Genomic DNA, 27,435 nt, shown 5'->3' on the forward strand with positions numbered 1-27,435 from the left:
CTTTTTAATTTCCATTCTTCTATTACCCGTTTTGGTAACTGAGTATATATTTATGTAATGAATGTTTATTGAATTCCTTCCAGAGCCAGGTGCTGAGATTCAGGGATGAATATGATATGGATGGCACAAGATCCCAATCAGACAAGACAGATGGACTAGAACACAGGCAGGTGGAAGGCAGGGTAGTGGGTTTACCACAGGACTGGCTGGGCAGCACTGAATGGGGGAAGGAGTAGGTGGTCAACCTCACCAAGGCTGGGGGTCTTTGACTCATGTTTTCCTGATTGTAGAACATGTTCTCCAATGAGAATTTAGAAAAATACAGACATGACTGCATTCTGAAGGATGGATGGAGTTTCCTTCCACCTAGTTTGTTTGCAACCGTTCCTTTGCCTACAGCTCCCTTTCCCACCAGGCTTCAGTGTTTCTGCTTCTTGAGCCTCTGGGCAGCCTGTGGCTCCCCTCCATTTCATTGGCATTTGCCAGGGGAAGTCTTTGGAGAATCCTGGTGGCAGCCGCATCCTGTGAACCTAGTAGTGTCTGTGGTCTTCATCCACTGCCATTTACAGAACTGAAGTGTGAAGGAAGCACTGCTCTCCATCTGGCATCTGAAGGGAAGGAGCAAGACCCAGAGATGAAGGGGGAACTGCTAAGCTTCTTCATGACACCAGGACTGCTACAGAGGGAGCTGGGGTGGCAGGGCCTCCACCTGAGTCACCAAGAGCCTGGCACCGTGGAAGCTGTCCCCATACCCTCACCCCTTATGGAAAACCCGAAGGCCCTGGCCCTGCCCTAGGCACTAAGGCTGCTGTGAGGGTCCCTGGAGAAACCCGGCTGAAGCAGTCACAGGGAGGGAGGCAGGATTACACAGGGGGTGGGCCTTCAGCAGGCCTGCTCTCTGAGGCAAGCGCCACCCCTGCGGATGCCATCCCCAAAATGAACGGCAGCACTGGGGACAAATGTAAATCACACACCAGACGTTCTATGATTTTCTTTTTGCCCCTTACCAATAAAACTCCTCTTGTGGAGTAGTTTGAGGGTATGATGAGGTGAGAAGGAAGCCACCAGCTAGAGATGAAGAAGAAAAATGAAAAATGCCCCTCTTCGCAACGCGCGCACACACACACGCACGCACACACGCATGCACACACACAATTATACACAGCGTCCTAGGCAACCACGCCCAGCGCGGCCCACTGCAGAACCCCTTCCTGGAACCCCCACGGAGCTGGGGTGCAGGGGAAGCCTTGGAGAGACATAGCTCCTGGGGACCCTACAGCCACTCAGGTTTCTGAGCCTGAGCCACGGTGGGACAGCTGCTTTGTGCGTGGCCTCCAAAGTCAGGACCTGGTCTGTCCTTTGTGGTAGCGTCGCGTTCCAAGCCGGGTCACCGCAAGACGGATCCCGCCAGGCCTCTCCAGCGATGTTCTGCCTCCCTCCCGCATCTGAGCCTCTGCACATCCCGCAGGCAGCAAGGCAGAGAGCCCCCGACGCGCGGGGCGGGTGACAGGGGTCACCCAGCAGAGCTCGCGGAAATGGGAGGAGCCTTCTGGGCGCGCCCTATGGGGCTGCTCGGGGAGGGGGCCGCCAGGAGGGCGCAGTGTCTCGGAAGGCGAGGACCCGAGGACCGCGGGGCCAGCTGGCGTTGCCAGGCGCGCCGCTGTGGCCGTTGCCGGGTGACCCGCCGCTGTTTACCGTGGGGCGGAGCGGAGCGCCAGGCTCGCTGTACTGGCGCACCCACCATGGCCTCCCGCAGCGCGGGCACCCTACTGACCGAGTTCAATGCCGCCTACGTGCCCCCTGGCCTCATGCCCGGGTAAGGCCGCGGGCGCGCCTCCTGCCCTTCCCCTTCTGCTAGCTCCCTCCTCGGTGGTCGAAACTCAGCCCCCTGCACCCGGACTTTGGGGTTGAAGGAACCCCGAGGAGCCAATTTTCCACCCCGACGGGGCGCTGGGCCTTCCCGGAGGTTTGTTGTTTCAGAGTAGGAAGTGGCCGGGCACAGGCAGGGGCCTCTCCAGATTCCCCTTCCCAGGAAGGCGCTCCCTGGCAAGTGGGGCACAGCCAGCAGGGGATAAGGGACCTCGCGTGGACGCGGCCGGGGAAGAGGGAGGAGATGGAGCCACGTGGGGTTTAGTGCTTGGAGACGCCCCAGGCGGGCAGCCTGCGGCGCTTAGAGAAAAAGCAGGCCCCTCCGCCCCGCTCACAGCGCCAGCACCCAGCATTCGGGCAAGGTCAGTACTTGTTGGTTGAGGGAGGGAAGGATACTGGATGGGTGCCCGCTCGAAGAGCCTGGCAAGGCCGGAAGAGCCCCAGTTAATGGGTCATGTATGCAGTACCCGCCCGACTTTGTGGTCAGTCCTTTCACTTATCTCCCTTTATCCTCCCAGAAGTTTTTCTTGGAAAGCTTCCTGGCCACTTGCCCTGAGCGCTGGCTTGCTGTTTAGCACTTTCAAATGCTAGGTTACACCTACCTTTCTTTTCTCTGGATATTTTCAGACTCCAAACGTCTAACATGCAAGTCTGGCTGTTCCCTCCTGTTCTTTGGCTCTTTCTCCTACAGTGTCTGATGTTTCTACTCCGGACCGCCTCTCCCAGGGTGTAAGGCTGTCTTTATCCCTCCTACCAGTCAGCATGGGTGCTGAGAACAGGCACTGGATTCTGAGAGGCAACTTGTACAGTATCAGCAAATCTGTATAGAATGAATGAATGATCCTAAGAACCCTCGTCTGAAAAAAAAGAGTGAACGAATGAATGAAATGAATGTCTTGAGGGTTCTGCAGGCAGGGTCTCCAAATGTGTGAAAAAGCCCGCATGCTCTCTCCTGCAAATGGAACAGATGGCGACATGAAGAAAAGTGTATTTGGTATGAAGCTGAGATTGTTTTGAAGCAGAATAAGCTAGACACGGAGGTGCTGTGACATTCAAATCATTTCTGGAGGCTGCATGAGAAAGTAGCAACCAGGGGCTGTGCTGTAGTTTTAACCTAGCCCATTCGTGGATGCGACCTCTCTCCGAGCCTTGGAGAGAGCTCAAAAGCTACCTGGGTTCCCATCAGACAAAGCTGACTTATCAGGTCATGGTAGTTTCCTGAAGCCAAGCCAGGTGACTTAGGACTTGCCTGTATCCTTTATTTAAGGCATTCATGTGGGTCAGTGCTTGGGACATGCCAGGTGTTATGTTAGGAGGCTGGGAAGACAAAAACAAGTGAGGGGCTACCCTAGTGTGGTGTAAACACATAAGGTTTAGTTCAAATCCGTTTTTGCAGCCTTGGGTGGTGGTGCTGACACCACATTCTCTGTGTTTATCATGAGATTTGACTTTATACATTGACTTTTTTTCTTAAGCCTCCCACAGTCTCCAGTTGAAAACTTTTCTATTGTCTAACCCCTGGACAATTCCCGTCTGAGGGGCAAGGCCTGGTGCTCCTGCAAACCCTGCCCTGCAGTTCCCCAACTCTGTTTGGAAGGAGTGGGAGCTGCAGGTTTCAGAAGCAGTCCCCAGGGTGCTTTCCTATGCCTGCCACTTCTCAGCAGTTCCCTTGAGCGCCCTGCCCTGTGATTGATTTAGAAATGGTGATAAAAGGATCATGAATGAGGCTTCAAGCCTGGACTGGGCTAGTTTGAGCAGCTGAGCCTGTATCTGCTGCTTTCTCATCTGGATCTTTCTGGAAGGAATGTGTTCCCCTTAAAGATTCCCATCAGCGAGAAATGAATTGAGTCGTTTTGTGTTTCCAAATGCCACCTCGTTGGCAATTCTGTTAACTTAATGAAAGAACCCAAGATTCGTGACCACACTTGGATAATTCTTATTTTTGTGTGTCTGTTCAAATACTGATAATCACAGGATTTTAAAGCACAGCCAGTCTCTTCTGACACTCAAATCACCCCCCTCTTACCTGCTTTATTCATAGAGGCAGAGAATATTCATGCTGGTGTGGACCTCAGAGATCATGTAGCCTTGTCACCTTCTGTTCCAGATGTGGTCACTGAGGTCTGGGGGGACTTGCCTGAGCCCCACGCTGGTGATGGAAGTGCTGGGCTGGAGCCAGGTCCCTAATGCCTGGCAATAACACCGTGATCTCCTAAGTCTGAGCTCCAACTATGTGCCAGGCACTGTGCTGGGCCCTTCACAACATTTTCTTCTTCTTCTTCTCCTTCTTTTCTCCTTCTTCTTCTTTTTTTTTAATGGAGTCTTGCTCTGTTGCCCAGGCTGGAGTGCAATGGCACAATCTCAGCTCACAGCAACCTCTGCCTCCTGGGTTCAAGTAATTCTCCCTGCCTCAGCCTCCTGAGTAGCTGGGATTACAGGCACGCACCACCACGCCTGGCTAATTTTTGTATCTTTAGTACAGACGGGGTTTTGCCATGTTGGCCAGGCTGGTCTCGAACTCCTGACCTCAGATGATCAACCCACCTTGGCCTCCCAAAGTGCTGGGATTACAGGCATGAGCCACTGCGCCTGGCCTTTCTTCTTTTTTAAAATCATCACAATAACCCAGATGAGGAAGGAGCAGCTTGCCCAAAGTCATTCAGCAAGTTGCCGAGCCTCGGCTTTGTGACTTCAACACCCCAACTCACCCCAATATCTCCCCAACCCTCATGTGGAGTTTCACACTGCCTCCCTCATTTAGCAGGGAGGGAATGGGGTTGACAGTAAGAGATGGACTCTGGAGCCAGCCTGCCGGGTACGAATCCTGGCTCCATGACTTCCTTACCCTGGGCAGGTTATTTATCCCCCCTGCCTCACCTACCTTATCTGTTCAATGGGGATGATCATGGTGTGCAGGTTAAAGAGGTTTCAGTTAGTTAAGATGCCTCACGCCTGTGGTCCCGGCACTCTGGGGGGCGAGGCGGGTTGATCACTTCGGGCTAGGAGTTCGAGACCAGTCTGGCCAACTTGGCGAAACATGAAAAATACAACAGACAAACCAACCAACCAACTCAGTGACAACAAAACAGGTCTACCCTGGAGTCATACTCTAATTTTTTCTATTTTCCTCCCTTTCTGATCCTTTATCCCACTTTCTTTTTCTTCCTCTTCCTTCTCCCTCTTCTTTGTCAAATAGAGGATTGAGTTATTATCACTGATCCATATAAAGTCCCTCTCTCATTTATTTTAACTCCCACCCCCCATTTCTACTCCCCGACTTCCCATGTGTAACCTTCCTAATATGTTTGATACGCATCTTTTTGTTTGTATTTTTAGAAAATGTTTATTGTTTTTGTGTGCAAAAAAAAATAAAAAAAAAAAAAGATGCCTAAAGCCTGGCACTTGATCCTTGTTAGCTGTTATCGTTAGTTAGATCCCTACTGTGTTCAAGATCTGGTTCTAGGAACCGCGGGGAACATGAGATAATAACAAAGCTGGTCTTCAGCCTTGCCAGCCAGGGTGCTCCATTTGGTCCTGTGCTGTTCCTGGGGACACAGCTCCTAGGCACCTTGCCACAGGCAGTGCCTGCCTACACCTGGCCTGGGTGCTATTCCTGCAGTGGGCAGGAGCTCTTGGGTCAGAGTCCCTGAGATTTGAAGGGGTTTGAAGGGATGAGATTGGTCTCAGTGAGTATCCAAGCTTCCTGCTTGCAGGTCGGATCCAGGTGGCATCCACTCCTCATTCTCTGTTTCCGGCCATGCCTCACCCGGCTCTCAGTGCAGACACTTGGCCTGCGCCATGCATTCATTCATGCCCAGACTGCCACTGTGCCCCATGCCCACAGCTCCTGCCCAGTGGCTCTCACCAAGAGTGAAGGCAAGAGGATTTGCCTCCCAGCCCCTCTCTCTGTCTGCCTGGGGTGGCAGTTGTGCCCATATCTGTCACTGAGCTGGACCTCGGAGACTTTAGGGGCCTCTAGTCCTAAAATCAGTGCGTTCCACTCCATTGTCAGGAGAGTGGTCCCACAAAGGTGGCTGTGTCCCCATCCCCAGAATCCCTGTACAGCAAACACACACACAGTGGTGTGCTGGCAAATGTTTAACAACCAGTTCTCTGGAGCAAAAATGCTTTGATTTGTAACATTCATCCGTATCTGTGGTATAAATACTCTCACCAAAGCTGATTTCAAACTATCAACATAGTGTCCTTAATTGCAGAGTTGGGGAGGGATGGATGCACAGCTGTGCACCATTATATAATATTTCCACCCCACAGGTACAGTGGACATGACAACCTCAAACACAGATGATAGTAACGTGGCAAAATAATTAGGAAGTGAGGAGTTTTGACTATCTCCTTTGGTTTTAGTGTGTTTTTCTTTCCTTTGAGACAGTCTTCCTCTGTCACCCAGGCTTGAGTGCAGTGGCACGATCACAGCTCACTATAGCCTTAACCTCCTGGGCTCAAGTGATCCTCCCACCTCAGCCTCCTGAGTAGCTGGGACCACAGGTGTGCACCACCATACCTGGCTAATTTTTGCATTTTTTATAGAGACAGGGCTGCCCAGACTGGTCTCGAGCTCTTGGGCTCAAGCCATTTGCCTGCCTCAGCCTCCCAAAGTGCTGGGATTATAGAAGCCACCATGCCTGGCCTAATATAACATATTTAATTGTAATTGAATATAATTTGATATTTAATACTGGCTTGTTTAATAACAGACTTAACAAATTCCTGAAAATTTAGAAGTTGATTCCCTTGAAGCCAGTAGGCACGGCCTGTAGCCCACTACTGCCTGCCCCTGTGATATGGTTTGGCTGTGTCCCCACCCAATTCTCATCTTAAATTGTAGTTTCCATAATCCCCACATGTCACAGAAGGGACCAGGTGGAGATAATTGAATCATGGGGCAGTTCCCCCATCATGTTCTCATGAGAGTTAGTTCTCACGAGACCAGATGGTTTTATAAGGGGCTCCCCATTTGTTGGGCACCCATTTCTCTCTCCTGCTGCCATGAGAACAAGGACATGTTTGCTTCCCTTTCTGCCATGACTGTAAGTTTCCTGAGACTTCCCCAGCCCTGCAGAACTGTTAGTCAATTAAACCTCTTTCCTTTATAAATTACCTAGTTTGGGGCAGTTCTTCATAGCAGCGTGGGAACAGAGTAATACACTCTGCCAGCTTCCTGGGGCCTGGGGCCTTACCCTTCAGGGAGAGAGGTCAGGCCAGGCTTGGGAAGGGAGGGTTCCAAAGCATTTGCGTTTCCAAAGCCCCTTCCACTTCAACCCAGGCCCTGGTACCCAAGGTGCAGCCCTCCAAACAGGCCAGTGCATCTTGGGGTATGAAACAAAGGCCATCTGCCCAGCAGGAGGTAGGGGACTCCTTGTGCCCATTCGTTAGTATTAGAATCTCCCGGGGAGCTTTAACTATGACCTGTGCTCAGGCCCCATCTAGAGATTCTGATGTCATTGGTTGGGCTGGGCTAGGGCTGCAGGGGTTTTTAATCCTCCCAGGCAATTCTAAGATATAACCAAGGACAGGAACGCTTGTCTGAGAATTTCTATGGCCCCTTGCAATGCAGACCACTGTTGAGAAACTGGCAGGTGTGGTCCTGTTTTCAAGCATTTGAAAGAAGGGCCCTCCTCATGTGAAGCCTTCCACCTGTGCCATTCTCCTTGGCAGACCCCTGCCCCCAGGCTGAGAGGTCTGACTGAAGGCACAGCAGGCGCTACTTTTGTTGTTCGGTTCTCATCTTCAGCTGAGGGAACAGATCATTGTCCCAGATTCAAGCCCAAAATACAGAAGCAGAAAGTAAATTCTACAGTCCCTCAATTCTTCTCCCTCTTGGCCCTGTCCCCACAGGGAGCTTCCCTCTCTATCCCCCCAGGAGGCAGCCTGGTCTCAGAGGGCCTCACACACTTAGGGAGCCTCTGGCCACTCACCTGCCTTTCTCTGCTGCAGTATCTTCTCTTCTGGAGGATTCATAAGCCACGTCATTCCCCATCCCTTTCCCAGGACTTCTGCCCCAAGGCCAGCCCCTATTTCTTCCCTAGAATTCACCTCTGAGCTGTTCAAGGACATTTCATAGGTAACTGGTGCCTCTCAACCTTGAGGAACTGTGGAGTCCCCTAAGAACAGGTGATCAGGGGCTCCTGCAGACTTGGGCTTTACAACAGGGATCCTCCTTCTCTCCAGAAGAAAGATCAACCCTTTAAAATGTGCCACCATTTGTCAATTCTATTCAACAGATATTCACAGAACATCCACTGGGTGCAGGGAATGCCAAGCATGCCAGTATGAGTACAACAGAACCCTCCCTCCCCAGAGAGCCTATAATTCATACAGAAAGAATATTCCAGTGGCTCAGATTATTGTGATATGAAAGAATGTGAACTGAGGCCAGGTGCTGTGGCTCACACCTGTAATCCCAGCACTTTGGGAGGCTGGGGCAGGTAGATTACCTGAGGTCAGAAGTTCAAGACCAGTCTGGCCAATATGGCGAAACCCCGTCTCTACTAAAAATACAAAAATTAGCTGGGCGTGGTGGTGGGCACCTGTAATCCCAGCTACTCGGGAGGCTGAGGCAGGAGAATCACTTGAACCTGGGAGATGGAGGTTGCAGTGAGGATCGTGCCACTGCACTCCAACCTGGGTGACAGAGTGAGACTCAGTCTCAAAAAAAAAAAAAAGAAAAGAAAAAGAAAAAGAAAAAGAAAAGCAATACAAACTGAGACATACGAGAGGTTCAAAGGGCAAAGACAGTTCCACGGAGCAGGCAGGCAGGGTCTGTGGGCTGGGTCATGGAGGCTCCATGGGAAAGAGGGCATTCAAGATGGACCCCAAAGGATGGGTAAGATCATAATGTGGGAAGCGGGGAGAGCAGAGCCTTCTGGATGGAGGATGTGGCTTGAGAAAAAAAAATGGTGTGGAGGTGCCAGAAGGATGTTCTTTCAAAGCAGCAAATGGCCTTTTCGGCTGGAGTGGGAAAGCTGTGATATGACAGTGGATGAATTCTCACAGAGGCCCTGGCGCGGAGGGACTGACACCTGGCCCTGCTTGTGCTTGGTGTCACAGACAATGGGGAGCCCTTGAAGGGTTTTGCCCTGGGGAGGAATCTGATCAGAACTGTCCTCAGTAGGCGGCGTTATGGAGGAGAGGATGCATTGTGGAATGCGGACATGCCGAATAGTCGCTGGTTAATCAGTTAATAAGGCTGATCATGGGATCCCTGATGGCTCGTGGTAATTAGTTTTAATGTTGGCTGTGGGGCCAAGCGGTGCTATTAAGAGGCAGGGAAGGGACTGCTCCTTTTCACACAGTAACCCACAGTGGGCCTTAGAATCCACATGTGACCATTGCCCAGGGGTCTGGCTTGGCACAGTCTCCTGGCTTATGTGGCATACAGATGGATGGAGGGACAGGGTGGTGGATGGGGGCAGATGAAGGGGTTGAAGGGGAGGTGTGGTGGCACCAGCGAACACAGCAAATGCTGCCACTCAATGCCCTCTTATAAAACTTGCCATTCCTCTCTGTTCTTCCCTACCTTGGCCTGCCACAGATCAATACAAACAGGACTGCAGAAGCCTCCACCATGGAGCTCAGGGCACGCTCAAAGCAACACAAATGCAGGTGCATATAAGGGACACAGACCTAGCTTGCCAAGATGTGCCCACTGAGTGCTAAAGAATGTGAACCTGCACATGTGTGCAAGTGTGTGCGTGCACACACACCTGCCTGAGCAGCAAGCCCTGAACAGAATCCAGGCAGAACTCAGGAGGATTGCGGAGGAGAGGGCTTCTATTCTATTGGGATGCAAATATCGTGGCATTCAGAGAAGGTGGAGAAGCAGGGAGCAGAGGAGGAGTATGGCAGAGAGCTTGGGGGCGAAGAGAAGAATCACAAGAACACATCATTTTTCTATGGCTCCTTTCTTCGGAGGAGCCCAACGCCCCTGTGGGAGGGATGCTTCATGCCAACATGTGCTCTGCTGATCAGAGCCACGCTCCTGTTAAATCAGGATTCCAGGGCATGGTGCCCCCAGAGTTTCTGGAATTCTGCCTCCTCCAGTGAACATTTGTTGAGCACTTGGCATGTGCCAGGTGCTGAGGATAAAGGAGAACACGGATTAGCAGAAGAGACAAGTTCATTCGGGTCTGAGTGTGGACTTAAGGATGACAGTCCTCTCAGCGAGGCAGGTGCTAGGTACAGGGTGTGCAGTCAGGGGAGGTAGCAGAGGGCACTGGATCCTTAGGAGTGGGTGGCAGATCCCCAGATGGGCAAGAGGGAAAATGCATCCTAGGAGAGGAACTCCATGCAAAGGCCCAGAGGCCTGAAGAGCACGTGGGGCCCCAGAGACTGGGAGTAACGCTGCTGGGGCCCAGGGCACCTACAGGGCAGTGATGGGCGAGAGGAGGGATGGCTCTGGTGCTGTGTGGACAGCAGGCTGGAGGGGGTGATGCTCAGTTTAGACCAGGGAGGAGATTGGAGATTGTCCAGGCAAGCAATGAGGGAGGCTCGCAGCAGTGGGATGGAAGAGGGCCACAGGCCAGTGGCTGAGGAGGTGTCTAAGCAGGACTTAGGGAGAGGTCGGATGTGGAGGGTGATGGAGAAGGGAGGACGCAGGGCCATCAAGTCCCAGTTTCTGGCTTAAGTGGAGGCTGGAGGGGGCAGGGATATACTGGAGGAAGAGCAGTTTCAGTGGCGCTGAGTCTGTGGTGTGGTGGCCCAGCCTTGTGTGGGCAGCCAGGCATGTGGATCCATTGCCAGCATGGTAGAGGCTGGAGACCCAGATCTGGCTGTCATTGACATACGGGACATGTTGGAAGTCTCACATAGATGAGATCTCCCAGAAGGAATGGGTCCCTGAAAAGAGAAGAGGACCCTGGGGCAACACCATCGCCTGGGGAAGGAGCCAGACTCAGGGGCTCCCCCTGCCCTGGGACTTTCCTCAAAGCCTCACCCCAGTGGACACTCGTCATGGAGCTCCTCCAGTACCCACCCTGGGAATGGCCTTCCCTCCTTGTGGTTGATAGCACTAGAACCTTGACCATGGTCCCACTTGGGTTGGAGCTGGTTGTACCCAGGCAAGCTCAGCATGGCACCTGACACATGCACCCCATGACTCAGTAAACACTGAGTGAGGACTAGGCTCGGGGAAGGCAGGCTGAGCACCATGGGTCTTTGTGTTTCCAGCACTTAGTGTGGTGCCAGCACACAGCAGGTTCCTGATAAATTAATGTTTCATGCCATCTGACTCTGTTTTTAAAAAATGATGTGTGTGCAAAGAAAAAAGCCACAAATCACCCCAAATCCAAACACCCTGAATTATCCAGGGTCAACATTTGGTGCATTTTATTCAGAGTTTCTCTTTATGTGTATATTCAGACAAGAACGGGCGCACTCTGGGTGGTATGGCTGTAGACCTTATGTGTATATTCAGATAAAGGACTAGATGGAGGAGTGAATGGATGGATGGATGGATGGATATAAAGACAGACAAAAGCAACTTTATAAAAATATAATCATACCATATTTGCTATTTGAAAATGAAAAGCATGAAATTGAATCTTAATAGAACTTAACTGAAGAGAAAGAAATTGAAGTAAAATGGAAGAATAAGTAGATTTGAGATAAGTGTTAATTCATCACAAGAGATATTAGTACAAAAAGATTCCTCTATAGGAGAGAGAGAGAGGATAAAAACCACCAAAGCACTAAAGCCATTATGTTGTACTTTTTTCTAACGATGTGTTTCAATTTTAGATGCCATGGGTTGATTCTGATTTAAAGAGATTCTTAGTAAGTGCGCCCCCATCTCCCCTCCACCCACCCCCCAATTTTGGTTGCTTAAATTAGTTTTACTTTGACAGGTTTTATAACATTCACATTCCATTCTGTAACTAGCATTCACCTAGTTGCTATTCCTGGTTCTGCACTTAAATAGATTTGAAGCTCATCACCACTCATTCTAACAGACACTCTACATTACTGAGTTGGTTGTTTTTTTTTCTTTTGAATCATCTCTTGATTGGCAGGATTTTGTCACTGAGCATGACTTTCAAGAAGAGCTTGTGGGTGCTTTAGTTGCTGAGCCCTTTCATGCTGGGACAGGGTGGCTTTGTTCCCCTGTGACCGCCTGGCTGGTGTGGTATTCTTGGGTTATGCTCTTTTCCCTGCAGAATGCTGTGGGTATCTTCCTTTGCCTTTCATTCTATCGCTTCATCTTTTTGCTGGGGTTGGCAGCACCTGGTGACCAGTATCTCTTCCATTCCCTACATTCTGAACCACTTAAGAAGGTGAAAGAGGAGTGTGGCTGCTAGAGAATGCGGTGAACACAGCCTCAGAACGAGACAGGCGCTGGGGCCGGCCTCCTCCCCACGGGCAGAGCCTGTTCATCTAAAACCTAAGGCTTGGAGGGGTGGAGCGGGCTTCCTTGCTTCTGAGGAGGACAAGGAGGGAGGGGAGAGGTGAGCCACAGGCTGCCCGATGGTTCCACTGTGGGAGGAACCTCCCCTCCATGTGGGAGGAGCCCTCAGGATAGAAGAGGCAGCATCTCCCCATCGCTTGTCTTTGACATCTTAATTTATTGAATCTATATCTTGATTAAGCTTCATCTACAGCACGAAGTGCTCTCAGGAACTTGCTTACATGTCTCAGGTTAGGTTTTTTTCCCAAACAAGTTTCTTCATCAGTGCGAATGTTGCAGTGGGACAGTGTGAGCCAAGGACAATGGATTTGGCAACAGCAGGATCTGATATGACCTTAATTTAGACGTACAGGTTCACGTTTCAATGGTGGGTCTGAAGGCAGACTGAGGGAGGTCAAGGAAAGGGTGAGAGTTGAGAAATCAGGCAGAAGATGCAGCGTATTCCTTAGCGAGCTCCAGAAGGAGGGAGGGAATCTGCAATCCCGCCTTCCTCTTGGCCATCTATAACGTCTCCTCTCTTGGCTGCTTCCCCTCTGCCTGTAAACGGGCACCAGCCTTTACTGTGGAAATGTACAATCTAGGAACCACGGCTCATGCCTGCTTACAGGCAGAGGGGAAGAGGCCGAGAGGGAGGGGGATATTAAAGATGATGGAAGAAGGGCAGAGGCTGAGAGAGACAAGGAGAGATGGACGGGACAATGAGGCCCTGGGTGAAGCCAGAGCGGGAGCTCCAGATCCAGGAGTGGCGCCCAGGCCGGGAGGAAGACTCTGTCTCCTGAAGTGGCCAAGGTGACCACACAGCCTCACAGGAGAGACAGCAAAGCACCCACCAATTCCTCCGTCTTCCCAGTTCCAGAGGAGACCTGGCCTCCGTGGGGAACTCAGGAGGCCGAGGAGGAAGGGCACTGAGGTGGTGGAGAAGAGTCAGAACCACCAGGGTCACGGTGTCAAGGGCGGCACCTCTGTGGCATCCAGGGATGGGAGTAGTGAGGCTGAAGGGGGTGCCTGTGCAGCTGGGGTGGAGCCTCTGCCCTCTGCAGCCTCATTGCAGCTCTGGCCCAGCCAATGCCAGATGCTGTGAGACCCCAGGAAGGCACAGCTGTTGAGGGTGGTGGGACCAGGAGCCAGGGAAGGACTCACTTTGTGTGAGCTTCCCTACAGTGAGCAGGCCTGTCAGCAGTCACTCGGCTTCACTTCCTTGCCTTTTTCCTGAAGACAAAAAGAAGGAAACCATGCATTGCTATCTAATTCCAGGCAGCGCCCGTTCTGTTGGTGAGGAGACCGAGGCCCAAGGCACAGGGAAAGACCCCAGAAGAGGTGAGAGTAGGGGACGGAGTTACATCTAGACGGCTGCGATGACTCTGCAGGACTGGGGTGTGTAGGGGAGCTGATGGGGCTGGAGAGCTGGGCTAGGGTCAGATCACAGATGGCCTTGAATGCCACACCAAGGATCTGACTCTGGACTAAAGTTCAGTCTGGTGGAGAAGGGATTGCAGGGGCACGGATCTGGTGCAGTTAGAACAGTGAGGTGGTTATGACCACAGGCCAGGTACAAGGGCACACGGCTGGGCTCAGGTGGTGCAGATGGAGCTACGGGACTTGGTGACTGACTAGGTGTGGGTGAGGTGGATGCCTCAGTTTCTGACTTGGATGGCTAGGGGGAACTTTTCACAGAGATGGGACCAGACTGTCAGGGAAGGTGGGGGTGGGAAATCAAGCCTGGGAGACATCCAAGGGATATGTCTGGTGTGCAATTGTACATAGCAGCCTAAGGCTTGGAGAGAACTCCCAGGCGGGAGCTGTGGACTGGGTTCATCTGCACACAGGAGGTGGCTACGGCCATGGCATGGCTGCCATCACCCAAGACAGACCCCGGAGGTTCACCAGTGCTTAATAGGCGGGCAGAGGAGAAGGCTCATGAAGGTGTGGTCAGAGATGTTGGCAAAAGCAACAGAAAGGAGCAAAGGTGTCACCCAAACCAAGAGCAACATTTCAGGAAGGGAGAGGTGGGCGATGCCCTGTGCTACTGGAAAGCCCAGCAGGACAGAGCGTGTCCACCGACCTGCAGCAGCAAGAGCACAGGCGGCCTTGGGAAGAGCGATTTCAAGGGCCTCATGGAGCAGAAATCAGAACCCGGAGAGTGAGGCATGCAGGGGGGCACAGGGCCGTGCTGCTCGGCAAGCTTCCGCATTGGCCGCGAGTCTGGCGCCTGTACTCTCTGGGTGTTGTTGACTCTCCCTTGCTTTGTTAAAACAAGTCTTTAGCTCTTGGAGCAAGTCTCTTTTAACCAAGGATCTCTAGAGTGCCTGTGTCACCAAGGCCTCCGCTCGCCCATCTCCTGTCCCTCTCATGGAACCTCCTTGGTCACAGAGGGTGGAAGACTCCTTGTAGGCTCTCAGAGCTCCAGAACCTTGGTCAGGTCTCCAGGCTGCCTGAGTAGCATGTTGGGAGGCTGCTGTGCTGGGAGCAAGGCTGCGGCATCCTGAACCTAGGCCTTGCTACACCACATCTCCCACCCATCGCCTTTCACTGACCGGGCCCCCACCCGCTTCTCATACTCCCCCTACTCTTTCATGAGATAACTGCAGAATGTGGGAGCCAGAGGAGGCCTTTGCATCTTCAGGCCAACACCTGAGTAAATGCAGGCCCCTGGAGGGACAGTGATTTGCCTACAGCGTTGACTGGGGGGTATCTGGTGTTCTGGCCCCTGTGTAAGCCCCTGGTCTGGAGAGAAGAGCATCTAGGCAAAGACCTCTGTGGGGAGGGAGAGGCCCAGAGCCCCTTGGACTTGGCCATCCCCAAAGACCTGAGCAGGTCAGTGCATCTTGGGAAGACTCTTAGGGCCAAAGATGGCCACCGGGCTCCCCTGACTCTGCCTTTCGTCTTTTTTTTTCTTAATTGTTAATTATGTTTTTATATAGAGACAGAGTCTCACTGTGTTGCCCAGGCTGGTCTCAGAACTCCTGGGCTCAAGTGTTCTTCCCGCCTCAGCTTTCCAACATGCTGGGATTACAGGCATGAGCCACGGCACCCTCCACTTTTAAGGGCCTCTCTTGGAACAGGCCTGGGGCCCTTCATTGATCTGTGGCTCCACCACCCCCACCGTGATTGGCAGGTACCAGGGCCACGTCCCCACTGTGGCCTCCTCCTTCGGCGCTCCCTACGGCACCACCACCCTCAAGTACTTCCAGGACCACCGCAACGCAGCCATGGAGAAGAGCCACACTCCCTTCGGCCAAGGCAGCCACTTCCCCACCATCTTCTCCACCAACCCCAACCTCCTGCTGATGGAGCGCGCGAGCACCCGGGACCGCTGGCTGCACAAGCCCAGCTACACTCGCTTCAACCTGGACAGCCACCGCTCCACAGAGCTCACGAATTTCTACCAGGTAAGCTGTGTGGGGCTGCCCTGTGGCCTCCCCTCCTGCCCACCTGCCCCCACCACGGGAAGGGAGTGATGGCCAGGGGCCGGGGGAGACCTCGCACCTGCCACAGTGTCTTGATTTCCTTTCTCAGAGCCCCTGAGCCAGCAGGGAGCATGGCGGGCTTGGCTAAAGGGAGTAAGGAGGCTTAGGACTTTGCCCCTCTCATCTCTCCCCACCTCCCGGGGCTTCAGGACCTCCAGCTCCTGCTCACCCCCACTGCCAGTGGAGCTAGGGGTCTCTAGGGACCTGTCTCTAGGCTCCTGCCCTTACCTTCTGCCCCCCGGAGTCCCTTGGATCTGTGGAATGCCATCTATTTTGTAGGTGAGTAAAAGGTCTAAGATCCACCCACCAGATGAATAACACATGAGCAAAGGCCCCACTAGAGCCCCCCGGCCCCAGGTCCAGCCCCACGGCATTTATCCACCTGCGTCCTGGAGCCCGCCAACCCCTCCCTGCCCTGCAGCCCCCTGGGGGCATGCTCTGAGTCACTCTCAGCCCCAGGCTGGGCGAGACTGCCCTGCAGGGAGTGAGCTCGAGGAAGGGAACCCACCCACACCCCTGTTGTTCTTGTCCTGCTGTTCAGGCTGCTAAAGCCTCCCTGGATGTGGTTCAGACACATCCCCAGAGACCACAGGTGTACGGGCCTGAGCTGGCCCTTATGCCCTTGGCGGGGATAAGGGTTCATTCTCTCCTGTGTTCCCAAAACCTTACTCTCTCCATCACCTTCTCTCGCAAGCCTCCCCCTCTAGTCCGATTGCAAGGACAAGGTGTGTCCTGGCCTCAGGGCAGAGAACTTGTAGGAGTAAGGCAGCTTCCTCGGGAGAGGGGGAGGTTGATGCCACCAGCCCCTGAGGCATGTGTGACCATCTCAGGGGGTCTGCCAAAGCCTCTCCCTCCATCTTGGCGCTCAGCAGAACATGCCCCGTACAGGGGGGAAGGAGAGCGGGGAGCAAACACAGGCCAGGCGGACATGGTGCCTGTGTGCACAGCAGGTGTGCGTAGGCCTGCGGGGCTGAGTTTTTGTACTCGGTCTGAGCTGGTCCCTTGTCTCGTTTACTCTCTGTAGCAAAGTTGGTCTGGTGGGTGTCGTCATTCCCATTAGGCAGATGAGAAGTCGCGACTCAGTGAGGACACCCAGCTGGTTGGCAATTGAGTTGGGGCCCCAGCAACTCCGGGACTCCTCCGGGGGCATTAGGGGAGGTGGCCTCCAACCGTGCCCAGGTGCAGCGAGGCATGGACTGCAGGTGCCTGTGGTCAGTCCTGCGCGCTAACAACCTGTCATCTCTTCCTTGATTGAACCATAGATGGTCCAGCAGCATCGGAAGTACTATCAAGACAAGACGGGCATGGTGCCTCGAGTCCCCTACTTTGCGCTGCCAGTGAGGGAGCCGGAACGGTACCCCCTCCCCACCGTCCTGTGAGTGCCTGCCCTCCCTTCATCTAGGCAGTCAACAAACGCACCCATGGGGCACCTGCTCTCGGCCAGGCATGCACAGCGCACAGACTGAGAAATGAGTTGAGGATCTTGCCCTAGAACGTGCAGTGCAGAGAGTGATGGTTACAGAGCAAGGGGGTCAGGGCATTGGCAGCCTCAGGGGGGATGCTGGTAGCCTGAATAGGCGAATCAGGAAGAGTGCTTTCCCGGCCAGATGCACTGGGAGTTTGGGAGAAGCTCCGTAAGCTTAGTGGGCCTGAATCTGCGGACTGATGCCCTGCCTGCAAAGGCAGCCTGGCAGCTGCACTAGTCCTAACTTGGCCGCCGATGCAGAGAGCAGTAAGGAGCTGCTGCCCTCTGGTGGATACAGAGGGCACTACACCGAGCAGGAATCTTCCCCCGGCCCCGTTCACATTTGGAAAATGTTCTCCTAAGGACTTTCTGCCCATCTAACTAAATAGGAAAGTTCCTTGCCTCCTGCCCCTCTCTGCTTTTATTTAGGACAGCTCCTTTCTCCAGGGAAGGCCCACTCTGGCCTGAAAGATGACTTGGGTACTGTGGTTTCCGTGCTCTCTCCTTCCTGAAGCACAGGCAGGGAGATCATTGGCTCACATGAGGTGTCCTGGAGTGGGGTAGGGTGGTGGGTGGTGCCTGGCCTGGGAGGTCGGTGGATACAGCTTGGGGTTTAGCTCCATGCCAACCACTCCCTGCTTGCCTCAGAGTCCTGAGATTCACCATCATCCTTACTGATAAAGCAGCATCTGTTTTCATAAGTTTAATGGTTTTTAAAGAAACAGTCTTCACAGTCTTCACTGCATCTAAAAGTTCCTTTTTGCAAGACAGACAGGATCATTTTACAAAAAAGGGAACGTGAGGCTCATTGATCGCCTGGGGAACTTGTGCTGCGTGGCCTGGATGGTTGGAGGCAGAGCCTGGAAAGGAAGCAGCATCTCCCATCACCACCTCTAGGACTCGGGGGCTCTCTCTAATCTTGGGATGGCTCTGAGCCAGTCCATCCCCAGAGTACAGTGGGACTCTCTTGGGGACAGGTATCCTCTTGAGACGACTCTGGCCAGGATCTGCCCCCAATCCCCATCACTGTGGGGAGGGCGGGACATCTCAACTCTGTTCTTTCTTCAGGTTGCCTGGCCACTTGCACTGCTGCTGACAGTTTCACAACTAACGCAAAGGGCCAACCAGGTGGTTGGGAGAAGAGGGTCAGTGACAGGCCTGGGGCAAGCCCCTCCCTCCTGGAATCCCCTCCATCATCACCATCATCATTTCTTAGAACATATGTTGTGTGTTTACTCCTTGTCCAGAGCTTCACATGCATTACTGCATTTATTCCTCAAGTCAAAGCTAAGAGGGGGATACCACCACTAGGCCATTCTTAAATATGCACACTTCTAGCCGGAGTTAGGACCAGGTCTGTCTGACATCCGTGTCCTCACTCTTAACCACTGTGCCATTATGTAAATACAGGTTATTCCCACCCCAAGTCCAGGGGGACTTATCAGGTGTTAAACTGACGAGTAGCCAGCGGGTCAGCTTGAGTTGGAAAGTGGGCACGTGGGGCTGTGGGTGGGCACGCGTCACCCTCCTTCCCTGGCACACTGCATAACACCAGTCCCATCCTCACCCCTAGGCCTCCTCTGTGCCCGAAGAAGAAGTGGCACCTTTTAAGACTAGTCCCCGAGAACCTGAAGACCTACCAGACCTTCCCATCAGGGAAGAGGGTCTCTCCACAAGAGCGGAAAAAGAGAGACTGCTACTTTGAATTCAGAGCATGAGACCAGGTGCCTGATGCCTGAGATCCTGGGTCGTGAACAGCCTGCCTTGCTTGGAATAAAATCTTTAGCCATGACCATGCTACCCACCTCTCCTCTGGATCCCAGGGACCCTCAGCCACCGCAGGAAATGCCCCCTGAAGGTCACACAGCATTGTGTCCTAAGGGCCTGCGGAAAGCTCTGCCCCAGGGAATCAAGCCAAGGAAAAGTGGTGTCCAGCTACCTGGCAGGTCCAGCTACCTTCTCTCCAAGGTGGGGCAAATGGAGTTGAGGAACGTAGGGTTCCCTAGAGACCTCTAGTCCCTAGAGACCTCCCACCTGGTTCCACTGGTATAAGCAAGGAAGTCCAATTACGCCGGTCTAAGAATGAAGGGGAAATGACCCCAGAATAATTGCACTGGGTGTGATTGGAAAGGAATTTTAATCGGAGCCCTGACTTGGCATCGTTTGGTCCATATGATCACTTGTGAGGGAAGAGGTGTTATTATCCCCACTTTACTGATAAAGACATTGAGGCTCAGAGAAGGTGAGAAATTTGCCCAAGCTTACACAGTTGGGAAGTAACACGGCCAGAATTTGAATTCAGGTCTTTCTGACTCCCAAGCCCTGGTTTTTCCATGACACAGCCTGCTTGTGGTCCATGTGGAGACTGAGGGGCAGGGAAGACATAAACCTGGGGATCCTGAAGGAGCCTGTGAGGGGTGGAGCCTGGGAGAAGAGCTGTGTGCAGCAGGCACCTTCTGCATTCTTCCTAGGCTGGCTTGGATGGGTGGATGCAGCATCTACCCCTGAAGCTGTTTCTAGAAGACGATGGGAGGGAATGACCTAGGACCAGGTGACTCTTCCAGGAATCCCTATGTTTCGGGGCCCCAGGCCGGAAGTGGATGCTGGGCATGGGTGCTGAAGCTGCATGCCCGGGGTGGTCTTTGAGGGTCTGGAGGGTCTGCTTCCACAAGGCTGCTGCTTCCTACCTCCCAGGAGGCTCCTGCCTGCTGGGGCAGGGGCAAGACGGGGGTGAGAGCCCCTCAGTGACAGGATCTGGGATGGGGACCTCAGACCAAGGCGGGGACCTTCTCCAACATTCCAGCACCTCTTGGATTTGATCAAGGGCACTCCATTAAGGGGCAAGGCCCTTATTGTCCTTGAATGGGTGAGTCAGGACCTAACTGCAAGGGGAACACAGCCAGGTTCAAGTACACCTGGGGCTGAAGCAGCCCCTCCTCTGTAGCCAGCGATTAGACACCTCCCCCAGGACAGTGTAAATAAGAAAAAACCAATGGGGGGCTGCTTCTGTGTCTCCAAGTCCCTGAGGGGCTGGACCCCAAAGGCTGTCTGTGGTGGCCAAATTCATTCCAGGGCTTGGCTGAATAGCAAAGCAAATAAACTCGGATTGCTGGTCCCACAATCAGGGCCAAGATGCCTTCTCCCTCAGAAGGCGAGTGGGGAGCCAGGCACCTGCTGGAATGGCTGCTACGTGCATATCTCTGTGCAGCTCTGCACTGCGAGGTGCTGGGAGTTGGGGGTTTTGACGAAGGGAGGGAAGGACATGTATCTTGCTAGGGACCTTCATCCCACTTGGCTTGGCCGCCTGCTATGACATGGGTTGAGATTTGAACTATTCCCCCAAAAAGATTGCCACCCCAGCCTGCTTGATGTTGCTGGCACACTGAAGCCCTGGAATGGGCAGTTCTTAATAAAAAGTACCATGTATGATCCTGCATTTAAAAGGCAATGATCTGATGGGCTAAGGAAAAGGTTTTTCTTTTCTTTTATCTAATAAACAATATTCTAGAGGTGAGGGTGGGCCAGTACAAAGTCATACTTCAAACCAGCTCCCTCCAGTGCTGGAGGGGGTTCGATTCCAGTGGTCTCCCTCGAGGCTGCCACGTCAGGTATTTGCCGCTACATCAGCATCCCCAGAAGTGAATCCGAAAGGAGCTGAAAGAAAGAACCCCATGAACCACGTGAGCCTGCAGGTCCAAGGGGCCCTCTGACTCCTGGATTCACAGTAGTCCTGGAGGCTCCCTCCCTGGCCTGCATCTTGTGTCCCTTTCTCTGGGCGACAGCCACTTTGCAGACATCCCAAAGCAACCCCAAACCTTCTTTAAGCTTCTTTCAGCATCACCACAAGGCAAAGGCAGGGCACCAGAAGGAACCTTGTGGTGCTCGAATCAGTGGAAAGAAATGGAAGAGATTCAAAGAGAAACTCCGAGCAGTCAGGGTGCCAGCTTCAATTATGTGCTGGGCTGTGACAGAACAAGAGGAGTTAGCTTTGGCTGGGGCGGTCCCAAGTGTGCATCCTTTTAGAGAGGGGCCACCCAGGCCACAGGCCCTAGCAGGCCTGTTGGAATGGGGAGCCCTCCTCATCTAGGCAGTCAGAAGAGGGGAGGACCCCTGACCATGGCCACTCGGATTCTGTCTCTGGGGATTTGTAGTCAGAGCTAAGAGCTGTTACTTAGGAGTCACTGAAGGTCACTCAAGACCAAGGAGGTATAAACTTGACCACTGCGGGGAGGCCATGCATGGTCTTGTGTCTGACAAAGTGGAGACAGCTGGTGCACAGCACAGAGTGAGTGTGGAAGGGTGATGGGAGACAGAGACATTGGCACAGAGGGACCCAGCAGCCCCCGGCTCCTGCCCTGGCGCTGGCTGAGGTCTAGCTCTTTATTCTGTTTCCTTTAGTCTGGAAAAGCACCTTGAGTGGGCACACTTGAAATCAGTGCACCTCTGAGACCAGGGGCAGAGTCGGACCCAGGAGCAGGAGACGCCAGCTCCACCCGCTGGTCCTCCATGGCACACCCTGCCTCCAGGGGGCATGCATCTCCTGAAAGCGGCAGCACCCCAAAAAGACTTCAACGTGGCCGGGGAGATCTGGAGATGGCCAACCTTCTCAAGGACGTTTGGGCCTCAGAAGACCCTTTGGGCCCCTCCTGCTCTAAGAAATAGAATTGGGTGCTTCTCTCATTGTTTCTTTTCTTCTATGAGCTCCACCACCAGCATCTTCAGATCCCCCCTGTAAATCCCCAACTCCCAGTTGGCCGCTGGAGGCATTGGGGTTGTCAGGAGCCCAGTGGGCCTCGGGAGAAGCACAGAGGTGTGTTGGCTGGCCCAGGGAATGCTCTGAGGTTGGAGCTGTGACGTCATTCTCAAAGCCTGGGATCCAACCCTCTCCTCTGCCTTTTAATACCCCAGAGTTACCTAATTTCTCAGAAGCTCCAGCTTTGCTGATTCTGAAAGAATCTGCAAAGTATTCTGGAAACTCACAGCCTTCTTGGGAAGACTGAGATGTCTCATGGAGTGAGGAGAGACTGGGGGGCCCTTCCTGCCCCCCCCCCACTCTTCTGGACAGTCTCACCCCCTCCAGAATGCCTTACTTCATGAAATCTGGAGACTTGGCCATTGCATGTTCAAACTCTGAGAAGGACAGCATGTTGTCATTGTCCAGATCCGATTCACTCAGGACCTGGCGAGGGAGAACAGAAGATGGCTGAGTGGAACCCAGTGTCAGGCAGTGAGGTGGGGCACGGGGTGGAGGGGGAAAGCCACATGCCAGGGGCTCTCCCACAGGCTTAACACTTGTCTCCCGGGTCCCCTGACCCCAGTGACCCCACAGAGATTAGGTTATGTGCACCAACGCTTGGGACCCTACTGGTTGCCTCTCACTCCTGGGGCCTCCAGCACCAGCCTGGCAGCGAGAGAACAAGAGTGTCCCCCACCTGCCCCACCAACCAGTACACACAGGGCCCCCTCTGCACTGCAGGGGGCCCAGGCAGGCAGGGAGGCGGTGGTGACTCCCTCAACAGTGCTCATGGTTTTCTCTTCCTTCTAGTCCCCACCGAGACTGGAAATGCTGGACACTTGTCATGTTCTGAAACCAGAGATCCATGCCCTGACTTGAGTTTGCGGGGCCATCCTCGTGTTTGTCACTCCACGACACCTGGGCACTGTGTTGTGCTGGGACAGAGTGGGGAGGGGATGTTGAGATGGGTCCCTCTGAGGCTGAGCTGCTGTTGGCCCACCACTGGCAGTCCCTGTCATGTAGGGAGGCCCCTTGAGTGGGTGGGTGGGGCTCAGTGTTCTGGGGACCCCGGACAGGACTTGGAGGAAGGACAGAAAGTCGAGGGGCAGTTGCCTCCAGCTGTGTGCCCATTCCTCAGGGCACCCTGAGCTGCCTGTCCCCTTGGCAGCCCCCAGGGAATGTGTGCACCAAAGGCCAATGTGTCATCTGCCTCAGGCTGGCCCTGGGTCTCTTCCCAAGAGGGTGGCCTGACATCCGGGGGCTTTGGGTGACAACGTGGCCCCTATCCCGGGCCGCAGCCACCAGCTCCCAGCCCCCAGCACACACGTGGTTCGTGAGGTCCATCAGCAGGTCCTCAGACATGTCATCACTGTTCAGCAGTCGCAGGATGATCCTCTGCAGATCCTCTTCATCAATGAAGCCATTCTCATTAAAATCTGCAAAGACGAGGCCAGGCCTGCATTAGAGGGAGCTGGGGGCTGAACAGGAAGAGGACTTGAGGAGTCCTGGGGGACACAGCACCAGCCAGGACCCCACAGATGCCCATTAGCCTCTGGGAGGCCCCCCAGAGCCCAACTCTCCCAGGCGGGTCACATGTGTGTGCTAAATAACCTGTCAGAAATACCAATGGTAGTAAGTATTGATCGCGTGTGTACTACACGCTCAGACCTCTCCTGAGAGCTTTCATTGAATCTTCACAATCAACCTTTTATTAGTCTTTTACCAAAAAGAAACTGAGGCACAGAGGGTTATATGGTTGTCTGCAGCGCCAGGAAGTGGAAGGGGAGATTCAAACCCAGCCAGGCTGACCTCCGAGCCCCACGTCCACCCCTGTGCTTTGCAACTCTCCATCTCACAATTCAGAAGCCAGAGTGTCTTTTGGTGGCTGGGAGCCAGGCAGTATGGAGCGGAGGGCAGCCTGGATCTGGAGTTGGAAGGCCTGGGTGCCAGTCCCTGCTCCTGTCCCGATGCAGTAGCTGTGTGATCTGGGCACGTGCCCTCACCTCTGCAGTGAAGCGGGGAACAGTGGTCCTTGTAGCCTGTCCACAGTGGGGCTGGCCATACTGACCCTGGCTGTGCCCTCAAAGGGTTAAGGGGACAAGAGGCAATATTCCCTCCAATCCCGTGCATCCTTCTTCCTGAAATGGAGTCCAGAATTGGGCAAGAATGGGCACCATTTCTTCATCCCAGGCAAGCCACAGCTGTCAGAAAAAAGGTAATGTGACAGGGAGCCTGCAGACCATGGCAGGCTCCAAACATTTCACAGCCCCCTCTAAAATAGCCCAGGATGCTGCCATGGCCCTGGTATGCACAGAGGGCTCCGGCCGCGGGGAGCCCTGGGGACTCTGGGGTGCGTGGCAGTGGGGTGGCAACAGGACTTCCCAGACTTCTGGGGGCCGCACTGACTCCCATGTGTGCTGGCTGCTAGTTCCTCAACTGCAGCCACAGCCCAGGGCCCCTGCCTTCCAGGACAGCGCTTGGAAGTGCCCACCCACCATCCCGCCAGTCGGGGAGTGCTGCCCTGAGCCTGGCCAGGCCTTGGGTCCTCCTTTTAGGGCCATAAAATATGGTCATTACATAAACCTCCTGAGTACTGAACAGCCAGGGTCCACCTGGCCCTATTTCCCACAGAGCCACCTTGAGGGGTGTCCTTTATCCCTCAGGGCTGCCTAAATAGGTCTTCTCAACAGGCCTTGGAAGAGCATGACCTGGAGGGATGGTGGGTGGAGGAGGTGCCAGGCCACCAGCGGACAGAGACCGAGGCACCCTGGGGAGCCGGGGACAGCGGCAGAGATGGAGCCACCCTGGGATGCCAGGCAGGGACAGCAGCAGAGGAGCCACCCTGGGGTGCTTGGCAGGAGTGACTGGCATGGTGTGAGGGGAGCAGAGGCTGCGGGGAGGGCCTGGGTGGAGAAGCATCAGGGGTTAAGTCTGGAAGGCAGGCCGAGTTGTGAAGGCCTTGAATGGCAGGTGAGGCGATGTCCGGCATTCTCAGCACCGCTCCCCTAGAGCTCCCAGCACAATCACCCGAGTCCCTCACTGGATGGGCCGGGTGGTAAACACAGCTGCCTGAGTGAATTATAATAATCACCACCACAACAAGCACAGATGTTTTTGCTGTGGTCAGGCAGTGGTCTAAGCGCTTTGCAGTTCACTGCATTTAATCCTTCAGAGATTATGAAACTGAGGCATGCAGAGATTAAATAACCCTACTTACCTCCTTAATCTCATTTCAGCTCATTGCAACCTTTAAATATCACCTATAGGCTAATGAATGCCAAATGTATGTCTCCACCCTGGGTTTCTCCCCAAACTCCAGGCTCACATATGCACCTGCCTTCCTGCTCCTACCCAATAGTCCCTCATATGCTACATGTCCGAGCCCAGGCTCCTCATGCTCCCCTCCCCAGCCCTTACCCCTAGACCTGCTGCACTCACAGCTGTCCCCTCCCTAGGAAGTGGGACTCTTCGGGACTCTTCCAGCCACTCAGGCCAACATGGAGTCACCCTTACCTCTCTCCCTTGCACCCCACAGGCGATGGGCTGGCTAATCCTCCCAGCTCCCCCCACTTCCTATGCACTACCCCACCCTAGCCCGGCCACCATTGCCTCTCTCCAGCTCACCCTGGCAGTCTCTTGCTGAGCTTCCCTCCTCTCTCTCTGCCCCCTTAAGTCTATTCCCAACACAGCAGCCCGGGTGATCTGTTGATCGTTATTCTTTCCTCATTGCCCTCTTCTTGCAGCCCCATCTCACCCAGAGCAGAGCCCAAGTCCTGATCCCCAAGTCAGCCCGTCCTCACTCTGCCTCCTTGCTCAGTCAAGCCAGGCACACTCCTGCCTCAGGGCCTTTGCACAGAGGCTCCCCCTCCTCGGGACACTCTCACCCAGAGATCCTCTAGGTCTTTATTCAAGTGTCAGCTCCTCCTAGGGCATTACCCAGCCCCTGTGTAAATGTGCACTTCCTGTGTCTTCCCAGCTTTGTCCTTCTCCCAGCACAGAATACTCCCCAACACACTATGTGTTATTAGCTCGTTTATTTCCCTCCACTCGAATATAAATTCCACAAGGGCAGACATCTTTGCCTTTTTGCTCACTGCTGTATCCCTAGTTCCCAGAACAATGCCTGGGACAGAGTAGACGCTCAATGACTGTTGTTGAATAAATAATGAATGAACTACCCAGGGTAACCATTGGTAAGTGATGGAGACAGGATTAAACCCAGGCAGTCTCACTTAATGGGAAGTCTATGCTCTTAACCACCCCTAACTGCCTTTATTGCAATAACGTGCCAATCTTTCATGGGCAGAGGATCACCCAAAACAATCACTACATTTGCCAGCCTCCGTTGCTGCTAGATGTGCCCATGTGACCATGTTCTGGCCAATGAAGTGTAAGCAGAAGAGGCACAGACAACTTCTGGGACCATCTATAAAGAGAAGGTGTGGTCGTCTGGGATAATGAGGTGACCTTGGGAATGAAGGATAAAGCAACAAGATAGGAGGACCTGGGATCCCTGACACAGAGAGCTTTAGAACCACTGTGGGTAACTGGCCGGGTACGGTGGATTACGCTCATGCCTGTAATCCCAGCACTTTGGGAGGCCGAGGTGGGCGGATCACAAGGTCAGAAGATTGAGACCATCCTGGCTAATGCAGTGAAACCCCGTCTCTACTAAAACCACAAAAAATTAGCCAGGCATGGTGACGGGCGCCTGTAGTCCCAGCTACTCGGGAGGCTGAGGCAGGAGAATGGCATGAACCTGGAAGGCGGAGCTTGCAGTGAACGAGATCACGCCACTGCACTCCAGCCTGGCGACAGAGCGAGACTTCGTCTCAAAAAAAAAAAAAAAGAACCACTGTGGGTAACTATCTCTTGACTTCTACATATTAGATAAATAAATATATAGCTTTCAGCAATCTTGGAAGCTATCTTGCTTAAGCCACTGCTACCTGTGTTATACTGTCATTGGCCACCAAATTTAATCCTAATTCATTATCTGAGTCTCAGTTTCCTCATCTGTAAAACGGGAGTAATAGCAGTACCTCTGCAGAGTTGCTGTGGAGATTAAGAAAATACATGGACATCACCTGAAATATAGAAGATATTCAGTATAGAAGGTTAGATATAAATAAGAATAAGCATATTAGTTATATCTAATAAGCATCTTCTATACTAAGATATCTTAGTATATATAGTTATCATCACTACTTAGTAAATATACAATGCTATAACTTAGTATAGTTATATATATCTTTTATACTAAGAGGCTCAATTCTACATCACTTGATGATTGCTAAACACTAAAAGTGCAAACCGAAGAGGCTTTATAAACCCACCTCGAAGGAAAGGAACTAGAGCTATATTGGTTTCTACCAGTTTCTATACTCATTTCTACTAGAGAAACTAACGCCCAGGTTTGCTGATGTCACAGGGTCCTTTGGTGGCAGAGCCAAGACTTGTTTCTGTTCCCCATGGC

The 27,435-nt window shown here is 53.2% G+C and overlaps 2 protein-coding genes across 2 annotated transcripts in view; one reads left to right on the forward strand and one right to left on the reverse strand.

Annotated features, from left to right (window-relative positions):
* Positions 1-1,624: 1,624 nt before the first annotated feature.
* FAM166C (family with sequence similarity 166 member C) lies at positions 1,625-19,016 on the forward strand. Its single transcript, XM_003270613.4, has 4 exons — positions 1,625-1,816; positions 15,408-15,681; positions 17,022-17,134; positions 18,798-19,016. Exons 1-4 carry the CDS (start codon positions 1,743-1,745, stop codon positions 18,940-18,942), a joined length of 606 nt encoding a protein of 201 aa, XP_003270661.2. The 5' UTR covers positions 1,625-1,742; the 3' UTR covers positions 18,943-19,016.
* Positions 19,017-20,685: 1,669 nt separating this feature from the next.
* CIB4 (calcium and integrin binding family member 4) overlaps positions 20,686-27,435 on the reverse strand; it is a 60,280-nt gene continuing 53,530 nt past the window's right edge. The window contains exons 5-7 of the mRNA XM_003270614.4: positions 23,286-23,395; positions 22,315-22,403; positions 20,686-20,878 (exon numbers count right to left, since the gene is read on the reverse strand). Of these exons, the coding sequence (XP_003270662.1) occupies positions 20,848-20,878; positions 22,315-22,403; positions 23,286-23,395 (230 nt within the window). The 3' untranslated portion in view covers positions 20,686-20,847. The remainder of the gene's footprint in view (positions 20,879-22,314; positions 22,404-23,285; positions 23,396-27,435) is intronic.

Source organism: Nomascus leucogenys, chromosome 19 (genome assembly GCF_006542625.1).
Source record: "Nomascus leucogenys isolate Asia chromosome 19, Asia_NLE_v1, whole genome shotgun sequence".
Classification (NCBI taxonomy): Eukaryota; Metazoa; Chordata; class Mammalia; order Primates; family Hylobatidae; genus Nomascus; species Nomascus leucogenys.

Coding starts and splice junctions, on each gene's coding strand:
- FAM166C (XM_003270613.4), top strand. CDS start 1,743: ATGGCCTCCCGCAGCGCGGGCACCCTACTGACCGAGTTCAATGCCGCC. Junction 15,682..17,021: donor AGCTCACGAATTTCTACCAG/GTAAGCTGTGTG, acceptor ATTGAACCATAG/ATGGTCCAGCAGCATCGGAA. Junction 17,135..18,797: donor TACCCCCTCCCCACCGTCCT/GTGAGTGCCTGC, acceptor CCTCACCCCTAG/GCCTCCTCTGTGCCCGAAGA.